The sequence below is a fragment of the Cavia porcellus genome, unplaced genomic scaffold, assembly GCF_034190915.1.
Source record: "Cavia porcellus strain 051 isolate PalLab524CR breed Dunkin Hartley unplaced genomic scaffold, mCavPor4.1 scaffold_24, whole genome shotgun sequence".
Lineage (NCBI taxonomy): Eukaryota > Metazoa > Chordata > Mammalia > Rodentia > Caviidae > Cavia > Cavia porcellus.
This window is the reverse complement of record NW_026947507.1, coordinates 21,475,041-21,486,635: the sequence shown is the minus strand read 5'-3', so window position 1 is coordinate 21,486,635 and position 11,595 is coordinate 21,475,041. Positions and strand designations below refer to the sequence as shown.

The 11,595-nt window shown below is 34.0% G+C and overlaps 1 protein-coding gene across 2 annotated transcripts in view; it reads right to left on the bottom strand.

The window, feature by feature from the left end:
• Positions 1 to 4,760: 4,760 nt before the first annotated feature.
• The window catches only part of Hpgd (15-hydroxyprostaglandin dehydrogenase), a 37,340-nt gene continuing 30,505 nt past the window's right edge, over positions 4,761 to 11,595 (bottom strand). The window contains exons 6-8 of one of the 2 annotated variants that reach the window (XM_063234507.1): positions 10,108 to 10,184; positions 7,101 to 7,264; positions 4,761 to 6,165 (exon numbers count right to left, since the gene is read on the bottom strand). In XM_063234507.1, the coding sequence (XP_063090577.1) occupies positions 6,030 to 6,165; positions 7,101 to 7,264; positions 10,108 to 10,184 (377 nt within the window). In that variant the 3' untranslated portion in view covers positions 4,761 to 6,029. 2 annotated transcript variants of the gene reach the window in all.

Here is an 11,595-nt window from a genome sequence, read left to right as displayed (position 1 = left end):
TCACACCACCTTAATCTCAGCAGCATGATAGCATATGAAAGATTCAGACAGACCCTATTAAGAGCAGTGGTTAATTTTGTTGTCTTCTGCCTGACATGAACTGTTTCCTTCTGTAAAACTACCCCACCCTACCCTGGAGCCAGTTAATTATGGATTTAAACCTCTATAAACTGTGAGCCCTATAAACCGTTCTTCTGTTAATTGTGGGTGTCAGTACTTTGTCTCAGCAACAAGAGAAAAGTAAGACATTTATGAAGACTTTTACTTTTCTCATCCATTCAAACAGTTAAAATTATAATTTGCCCATTAATTTTGTACATAAATTAACTGAAATCTGGGGCTGGGGATTTAGCTCAGGGGCCTAAGTGCCTGCCTTGTAAAGCAGGCAGTTGTGAGTTTGATCCCTGGTACCCATAAAAAGGAAAAAGACAAATAAATAAATAAATAAATAAATAAATAAATAAATAAGTAAATTAACTGAAATATTTATAGCATGGAATATGTTTTTCTTTTCTTGCATGTTTATTCCCTAATCACAATTGTGAACTTCCTGAAGGCACATGGCTTACTCTTTTATGGTGTACTGGTGCCTGGCACTATGCTTTGGCTTTAGTGGACATTTAATAAGTATATATAAAGTGAAACCCAGAGCTTTGATTTTCTTGGAATTCTCAGTATTCCAAATTAAATTTAAATATTCACTTATAGAGGTTTTATCCAAGAAATTGAAGATTAACTTTTCTCACAAATTTCTCTTATATTTAGTACTGTGCTAGACATAGTACAGCCCTAAAATAAACTAAGTTTTCCTCTTCTTTTAGTGGAATAAAGAAAACCCAAACAATAGTTCACTCTTTGGTTTTTATATGCATGTTAAAATGTTGAATAAAAATTGCTACAGATCAACTGAAATGATTGAATGTAATTAAACAAAAGAGTTTAAAGCAGAATTCATTTGTTTACATGTAGAAGGAGAAAATGCCAATAGCAAAGCATTTGATGGCTGACATTTCCTGTTGAGGTGACTCCTTGGGTTATAAAATACAAGGAGCCAAAAGTATGTACATGGAAAAGGATAAATCATTATTAGCCTTAAAAATCTCTTGAAATACGAGCAATCTTTAAAAGAGAAGAGTATGTTTCATCAGACACTTCCACTTCTACTCATTAATTTGTGTTCTCTTGCATGGGTGTGTGCATGAAAATCTTTCAAAATAGTGTCATTCTGTTTGTCTTTTAAAATTGTTTTTTAAATATTTTACAGCAAGGACAAAAACTGGGATTGCTTGGAGTAAAACATTAGTTACTATTTGCAACTTATAGTAAGAAAAATGAAATTAATGGGAAGCAGAGATAAATGACTGCTGCAATTTTACTGTGTATGAAATAGTACTACAGTAAAGGAGCAGACCAGTAACCCTGGGGCCTAACACGTGATGCTGCAGACCATGAGAAGAAAGAATTGCCAAGGGACAAAGTACCGTGACACAAAGGGAATACGTGAATTATCATTGACAAGCCCTCATTACTACATGGTTCAGTAATGAGCACTGCTATGTATCCATGTGGCACTGGGAACCATGAAAAGGCTCTGTCTTAAATGCTATGATTATAATATGAAAAACTTATTCATTGTTCAATTGAATCTGAATCAACAGTGATTACAAACATCTGTCTGCAGAAAATTAAATTCCAAAATCTATTCCTTATGCTTGTATACAAGACTTAATAGGAAAAACATATTTCTCTGAGATTTATCCCATTCTCATTCTTGTATCTTTTCCTTAGAAATTCCACGACCCCCCAGCCACACACATCCTCTGATTTTAATTTTCTCTTCAAGGAATTCCATCCTAACCATCTCCCTGCACTCTCTCATAGCCCCTTCAATATGGAGAAATTTTACAGATGAGGAGGAAAGATTAAAGAAACTCAAAGGGCATTGGGGAAGTTTGTGATTTGACAAGGAGTTGTCCAGATAAAGCCAGGATGGTAAATTATGGTCTGATTGTGACACTCCTGGCATGTTTGGTGGGAGGTCAGAGCTTCATGTATCTGGGAATAGAAGACAGAGGTTTAGATTTTAGGAATGATGGGGTTAGAGGTATGTGATAGGTAAATTATAACAACAGAAATATTTACAGATATCAGATTAGGACAAATGGGGAGAGTCTGAGAGCTATTATAAGGAAAATCAAAATACATTAACATATATAAGTAAAAATACAAAGAAGCAATTAATAGAAGAGTTGGTTTTTTTTAAAGATTAAATAAAATCAACAAAACCCCTTATCCCATCTTATAAAAAAAAAGATAAGAAAAGACTCAAATTTATGCAGTTAGAAATGAAACAGTGATCACAATGGATGCTGCAGAAATTCAGAAGATCATCTATATCTACTTTGAGAAACTGTATTCTAATAAGATGGAAAATGCAGAAGAAATGGACAGATTCCTAGATACATTAACAAATTAACAAGGCTGAACAAGAAGATATAAAAACTCTGAATATATCAATGTCACTCAGTGACACTGAAGATGCAATTAAACACCTACCTATACGTCTGTAGATGAAAAGAATGGAGCGCTAATCTACCCACATTTTATAAGCTCTTTGCCACAAAATCTGCGTAAAATGAACATTGGATTTGTCTAGCATTATGGTGACCATTGTGACTCATTTTAAAAGTTTCTAGGTGGAGGCTGAAGGTAAGTATCCAGGTGGCCAAAACACACGACAGGACAAGTTAACACAGGAGGGTGCACACCGTTCTGCAGGCATACCTACCAGCACACTTCAGGCTGGAGACAACAGACATCTGATAATGAGGGAAAGCAAACATATAAAAGAAACAGAATGGCACCTTATGATTGAGGAAAATATTACCAGGAGTGGCAGGTACTTCATATAAACTAAACAGGGAATATGCAATGTCAAGAGCTTTCAAAGTCTACTTTTTGTTTACACAGAAATGTTGTGCATAAGAACCTAGTGTCTTGATGACATCCTTAATTATCTCAATGATCAAAGAATTTTCTGTATCTAGGACAAATGGATTTCCATTTGGGACATTCTAATTCTGATGCTATCTTATATTGTATTTCTTTCATTTTCACTTGTTCATAGTTCTGTACCTAGGAGACATCTCTATTCCATCATTCCTATGATAATTCCAAATGTTTGGAATTTTGTGTTTTTCCCTTTGTACTTACAGATTAACATAGGCTTCTTATTATGAGACTCAAATCTGACTTCCCAGAAGTCACCTGATTGATATAAAGAAATAACATACAGACTTCTGAGATTTTAAACATTTACATTTCTTTTAAGACACTGTAGAATCATTTAGCTACTTAACAGACATTTCATTCAGTCATATTTATTTAATATACAGCAAGTCTCATGTACTGTTTTATATATGGAGAGCAGAAACAAAGCTTGAAGAACTTCCATTATGCTATAGTATAGTAGAAAAACTATAATCAAGTAGAAAATAAAGCAAAAGAGAAAAATAAAAGAATCAAGCCTCTAAAGGTAAAAACAAAATAATGGTGGTATGATTATCTAGAAAAGCTAAGTGGTTGACTCCAAGTGGTGGAAATGGGAAACCAAATCAAGGAAATTGTTAGAGCCAACATAATCCTGACAGTACATGCAAAGAGAGCCAGCCAGACAGAGGAAAGAGTCCATAGAAAGGCCCCAATGGGGGACGATGTTGAGTGTACTCAAGGTTTTAAGAAGCTATGAGATTACATTGAAATTAGAAAGCAGAGCAGTGAAATCAGGTAAGGCCAGGCCAAGGAGGTTGATCATGTGTTACTTGCAATGAGAAATGAACGGAGGGTGATTAAGAGGTGAAGGTGACCTGATGGGCATTGTAATCACTTGTGCAACTAGAAGTACTCCTGTATCTACAGTGAGGTTACGCCTGATAAACTTATGCTCAGTTGGAAATACTGAGTACAATTTATGGGATAAATAGTTTAACAGCACAGTATACTGCCAGGGTTACCCAATCCATGGTCCATGTGCCACCTGCAATCCTAGGCGGTTAATAATGCAGCCCTGTGAAACTGTAAACTTTTAACATGGTCATGTAATTTCTAGTGATTTTTGCATGATTCAATTACGTGGCGCTCCAGCATGACTAGGCAACAACAGATTGTGCAATGCTAACTCCACTCCCTGTGCTTGCCACACAGCTGGTTGAATTGACCCATATCATTCATTGATTGGTCACTTCTAGAACATACAAAAGTATTGTGCCCAATTATAATTTACCTTCATAAAATGTTCAGAGATATTTCTTTGTGTATGTTAAGTACATTGTATGAAACTCTCAATTAGTTATTCATGTTCAAAGTACTTCCTAAAAGTGAAGCCAGCAGTTCTCTATAGCAGAATTAAAATGGAGAGAGGTATAATATTCCAAGATCTCATGGAAATTCTTATTAATTTCACATGGATGGGTTTTGCTCTAATCTAGAAAGTCTGGATCTATCAAGCAGAATGAGCCACTTCCACAATATTTCTTTGAGGAAATGATTGATTTGGAAATCTTTGGCACATACTACCCCAAACAAGTGCATTTAATGAATCTTTTATTAAGATAGATTCATAATAGCAAAAAAGACAGACTGTCACAGCTATTATATTTCGGTATTATTATGAACCTTAGTATATACAAGAAAACGCCTTCAGTTGTGGGTGTGGAAAAATCAGTTTCATCTCAACAGCAACATATAAAAGACTAAGTAAATTATGGAGATTAGAATAAAAGGGTTTTATTGAAATATAGTATTTTTGAAATCAGTACAAATCAACATAGAAAATATCTGAAAATAAAACCATGTTCAGCAAAATAAACCAGACTCAAAAAGTCAAATATCATATATCTTTCTCTCATATCTTAAAAAGAAAGAGAGAGAGATGAGAGAAAATAGGAAGCAGACAGGAGAAGAGTTAACAGACTGGGGAGAGGGAGAGGGAAAGGCGGGTAATGGGGGTGAAAATAATCAAAGTGCGTAATATGCATGTACAAATATGATAAAACAAAGCACATATTCTGCATAACTAATATACACTCATAAAACAAAAATACTGTCAACCAAAGAAAACTATTACATTTGTACTTTTTCTTTGTCATATATTACATATAAAATGTTAGGAGGACTAACAATCCTCTTTTTTTCTTCTATAACTGTTAAAAGCTTCATTCCTGAGATTTTTGGAGATAAAATTCTTAAAATAAAAAACAAATAGAAAAAAATGTTCTTCCATGATTTGAGACTGGACTTGGAATTAACAATCTCAGTCAGTTACTATCTGTCATTTTCCATGCATCAGATTTTTCACTTGGGATATTGTCACACTGTAATTTATTTCTTAATTTCTTTTTTTTTTTTTTTTTTTTTTTTGTCTTTTTCCTTTTTTTATCGGTACCAGGGATCGAACTCACGACTGCCTGCTTGCAAGGCAGGTGCTTACGCCGCTGAGCTAAATCCCCAGCCCCTATTTCTTAATTTCTAACCCTAAACTATGTTACATCTTTACAGAGTTCAGCTTAAAGATTACATAAAAGTAAAGATTATTACTCCTAAACATTTGTAAATGTTCAGTAGCTTCCCTCTTTTGAAGTGCAAAGGTAGAAACAAAGTTCTTTTTTACATTGCTTTGATTTAAATTATAATTCAAGTATTTTCTTTAAAATGATTTCTAAAAGACGTTAATATTCATGAATCACAGATTTAAATATACTTTATGAAAGCTGGAATATTCTGTAAATGTCTTGTTTTAATCACTGATTAGTTCATACACATTACAATAATATTGCTTTGTTTATACTTTTGATAGTTTATCCTAAATTTTTATCCATAGATTTATCTAATCACTTACAAAAGAATAACATCAGTTGTATGAAGGAAAGCTTTAGGCTGTAACATTTCATTTAAAAAGCTGTATTTAAAAATATGATTTGAATATGTCATGTGTATTTGTTTTCAGTGAGTTCTGGTAAATAAGATGTTCATTAATCTTTGGCATAAGATGGAGCTGTATCATAGTCTTGGAAATGAATTCCTTTAGAAGTTGTGATCTTCATGATAGCACCATTCAAATCATCATCTTCAATGAGTGTTATTAACCCGTTGGCAATCATTTCTGGGCTATAAATGAAAGAAACATTGGAATTTTGAAAATAAATAATGAGGCATTTTATCATTTCCAATTATTGTCTGAAGAATCTGCAGCCTTGAACATGTCATAGAAAATTATTTATCACTGAGCTATTTTTAACCTTCAATTTTTTATTCAGCAACAACCTAAATTACATGATACAGTGCTATATTTCCATGCCTGATCTTTTATCATTTTGAAAGGAAGTATTTATAGTTATTATTTTCACTGAGAAAATAATTATTTTTTCATCTTTATCAAATAAATAGGAATTAGGGTTATCAAAATTATTATTGGAAAAGAAATAAGTATCACTGATAGTGTTTACTGAAAATCTTATTTTTCACCAGTTGCTATTTAGGTACACTTCATGTATCATCTTTTTAAAAAGTCTTTTGAATATGAGACTTTAAAAAGTCCATGTTCCAAAGTCAGTACTAGAGGACAGACTTGGTCCCAGACCTGATTCATTTGACATAAGTGCTATGATTGTGTTGTGAAAGTCTCAACTACCCTCAGATCCAAGTCACCCATGATGTCTGTGTGTGTTTATGTGCATTTGTACAGCCCATCATTCTATGAAAATAGTAGAAATTATGGGACTTTACAAAATGTCAGAAATCCTACATGAATATTGCTTGGAATTTAGGCAGAAAATTATAATTTTCTCAAAAGTGATTAAATTTGTTTTTCAGAAAAAATTTTATGCACAAAGATGTTATCTGTACTGAAAATAAAATTTATAATGTATAAACATATTCCATTCCCTAGCTCAGAAAATTTTTATCTTTCAGACAATTTATTATAGCAGATTTTGAAGTTTGCATTGGTGACATATCTAAAAACTTGTTTTTACCCTCTGGTGTTGCTTGTCTAGATAGTACTTTACTCCATTAATGAAAAATGAGAGTGCAGTTTTACGTACTCCAGAATCCCATAGCACTTCATCATATCCTTGATGTGACCTGTGTATTCTATGTACGGCCCCATGTTTTCTTCTTTCTCAATGGACTGAAGAATGGAGGTGTTGACAAAGCCCGGACAAATGGCATTCATCCTCACTCCACTGTTCATGAGCTTAGCAGCCATCTGCAAATCAGAAGAGGTAGGGTGCAGGTTTCAGAACTTTTGTAAACAAATTAAAGTTATTTAGAAGACTAATATAAAAATATTACTCAAACAGCCTCTTAACTATGTAACAATACTGGCAAGCAGAAATACAGTAAAGAATACATACCTAAAGTACTGAATTAATTCCTGAAAGTCTCACTTCATCAATTTCTTAAGTAGAAATAGCACTGGAAAACTCCTGAAAATACTTAATTATCTAACCTGCATTTACCTTCTGAACTCTTCAGGAACATGAAGCTAAGTAGCAGAGGTCTAGAACTGATATTCTGAGTTTTCTTTCAAGAATATGTGTGCATAAAAGGATATTTTTTTGAAAACACATTAATGGAAATTTTTAGGGTTCTATATATTCTTAATAATCTGCATTATCTGGAAGAAAATTTAATTATTTTCAGACTACTCTTAATTGCACTCATTTTCAGCCTATTAATTTTATTTGAACTAATTTAAAACAAATACAGTTGATACTTACTATACACATTATCAGAGCCTATGAAATCACATTGGATTATTTCCTAAAATTTATTTGTAACTGCAGAAATCAATATTTGTGGTAACTTCACGATCATTTGTAGTCCTGTGCAGAGCAGTTCTGAGTCACAGATATGAGTGTTCCTCCTGAGGGATCTAGTCTGCCTTGCCATTTTTTCTCATTTTCGTGCTTTATGTGGTTTTCTTGTGCAAAACAGAAGTGCTTTGCAGTGTTCCTGAATAGTTGTGATGTGCTTAAGATAGTATTTGTTAGATAAGCTTCAGTCAGGCGTAAGTATTATTAGCAAGTTTTCAGCACTCACACCACACACACACACACACACACACACACACACACACACACACACACAAAGTAAGGTGACGGACTCAGTGGTTAATCAAAATTCAGTGATTACAGATTTTTGGAAATTGTACCCTATATTTCCCCTAGAAAGAATGATTCAGCAGTCACTAAATCAGTGTTTGCAAGCAAACTGACAGAACATAACTACTCTCAATAAAGAAAACTGACTACTGACATTTCCAGTCTTGTAATTTTAAATGCAAAATTTCTGATCTCTAGGATTTATTTTACTTTGTAATAGCTTTATGTGTTCACAAGAAATTTAGTCAGATTGCTTTGGCGATATTGCAGTGGTACATGCATTCTCATGCGTTTAGTAGCACAATTTATCATAGCTAAATCTTGAAATTAGCCCCTATGCCCCTAAACAGATGAGTGGATACGGAAATGTGGAATTCATATACAATGGAGTACTACTCTGCCATAAAGAATGGTAAATTTCAGGCATGTGTAGATAAATGAATGTTCCTCAAGATCATAAGGTTAAGTGAAATAAACTAGATACACACATTTAAATATATCATTCTTTTATATAATAAATCCAAAGTATAAATAAAAAGCAAGATAAAGGATAACAGGAAGTAGAGAGAGCTTTGTCAAACGGGAAGTGGAACATTAGATGGAGGGAGGGGGAGGGAAAGAAGCAAAAATGAATTTAAACAAGAAGAGTTGAAGGAAAAGTTCAAATAGATCCTTGGCAAATGGAAAGGAGAAGAAGAACTGGAGAGAGCAGGGATGGGTGGAAAGGGAAGACAGAAAACGAAAAATGGAGATGTGTTATGAGCAGATTCGAACTCTCCATTATAAATGGAGTCATTACATACTGTGAACACGTACTAATGAAAAATTGTTGGCAAATTAATAATTTCTAAGTAATTTAAGGGCATGAGAATTACTTCTCTTTCTTTCTGATTGAATAATTAATATTCACACAGTTGTTTGATTCTCTCCCTTGCATTTCTCCTGTCATTAAGTCTTTCTTTTTAATCTCTCTGGCTCCCCATTTGCTCACTTAGGTGAGACAAGCCCCTCTCAGAAACTCCTTAACACCTCCATATTTGTCGTTTGTGATACATTTTCAAAGTAGGCAGCATGGTACGTTTTTCCTTCCTTTTCTTCTCATTTTCCTTTTCTGTGACACTGGTGGATAAATCCAAGGTCTTTGCACTGAGTTATACTAAATTAAATTCTTTTTAAATTTTATATTTCAAGACAGAGTCTTCCTTAGTTGTTTGGAGCAAGCTCAAACTTGCCATCTTCCTGCTTCAGCCTCCTAGAGTGGCTGGGATTATGGAGGTGTTCTACTGTGCCTGGCAAAATTTGTTTTCTTAAAATGGAAATCTGCTACTGTCGCTCTTATGCACAAAATATCCACCAACAGCTGCACTTAGAATAAAATCCAAGCTCACACCCTTGGCCCATAATTCCTTTTTGGTCTATGCAGCTTACATCTCTAGATCTCACCCAACTTAGTGCTAAGTTACCCTTTTGTCAGATAAAGAGCCAACAACTCTTACCTGATGCTATCATCAAATGAGGCCTGAGAACTAAGCTCTGTGTACTTTCACCCCCAGTCTCCATGGAAACGTGATCCTTGCTACTCTATCAAGTAACTAGTGCTCTCATTCTTCCCTCCAGCCCCACGCTTGCACACATTTGCAAGGACAGTCTGCTGCACATTCCGTCTATGGAAGCCTCATGTTAACCATATTTTAATTTGGAGTCAACTTTCTCATTACTTGTCCTGAAGATAGTTTTAGAAACACATCTATGCTTAGAATCGACTCTTTCACAATGATGTGTTATTCTTTTGTGTGATCAGAAAACTGTTTCATAAAGAGTGAAGCAAAACACCATTTTTATCTTTAGATGTTTCTCATTCTGAGTTCACCCTCCTCTGTGCAGTTTTTGTTTCACATATGCATACAAAAGACCGAGAGAGCTTTTGTTGTTTCTGTGTCCTCACCGCTGCTGAACGTGTGAATCCAATTATGCCGTGCTTTGAAGCGCAATAAACAGGCTGTTGTGCAACAGGCATCAATCCTGAAACAAACAAACAAAAATGTAAACAGTTTGGTTTTAGGAAATAACTAGACTATGCCCAGTGATGACTAGGCAAACACATATTTTGTGGTCATAAAAATATTTTAATTTAAGATTAACCTGGAAATTACATAAAAATAAAAACAAACAATTTCGTAAAACTCAACAGTCTTAGCCTGGTTTTCACCCCATGATCTATGTGGCCTAGAATTTATGGTATGTAAATTCTATTTAGGGTCAGTCTAGAGTCATAAGTAAACTTTTTGTCTTCCTTAGCATTGTGGGAGATCAAGGGAGATAAATGTTACGTAAAGCAGAAAGAGAATCATCTTTGAAGCCAGTAAATAACCATCTACTTTTAATTTTTAAGTCAGGACTTTAAAAAGTATGTACCTCACATGTTTAAAGGTTTCTCAATGGCTGAAGAAATCTGAATCATTTAAGAGAGACTTGACAATTATTAATTTTTGGTATAAATTTTTGGTATATGTTATTTCCTGCTACCAATCTGTCTGATGTGATGCCTCTTACAGTTTAGTAAAATTAAAAATTAACTTTTTAGATTTAGATTTGTAGTAGACACCTAGATATTTTTGCTTTATATCTTAGGGAAAGAAGACGGGAAATAAAAGTTTATGATCCTACTTTATTGCCTTTCACAATTATATATTCAACAACAGAATTTAACCAATTATAGAACCTTTAAACTTTAAATTTCCTATGTAAACATCACATAACTGGTTAAATACATGGTCTGTAAAAAAATCAGTATTACACAATATATAATATCTTTTCTTCTTCCCTAACTCCTGGTCTAGCCCAACCCTCTGACAAGAAACAAAACAACAAGAAGAAAATCTTATTTTACCGTGTAACTTTTACTATCAAGTTTACTTCTGACGTTTGTCAAGACTCAACAAATTTCACTAGAGTCATTTTTATATTTCACTTTTTAACTTCTTAGAATAACATGATTTAACACTTCTTTTTAAATTGGTAATTTCTCTGAGTCAAGAAATAGTAATCCTTATTGCTATGGTACCAGTACCAAACGTCATGCTAATGCTACTAAATTATTCTACTGAGACACGCTCTTCTCCACCCAGTTAACTAGCCCCAGAACACCAGTGAAGTGTATAGTGCTAAAGTTCAGCAATAAATGCAGACCTCAGCCACTCCCTGGGTGCCTTCCAGGTCTTAATTTACAAAGCATGTTTGCTCAAGAGCAGTTTAAATCCCTGAGATGATAGATCACACATAGTGCGTCTACCCAGTGATCTCCAAGTACTATAACAAGTTGGTCCTCTTGTCATTGTTTTGGTTAAGTAAAATGTGTAAGTTCATTAAGTCCCTCAGAGTCAGTTGGGAAGAACTGATGATGTCTTTATAGGTACAGCTATGAAAGGAGTGA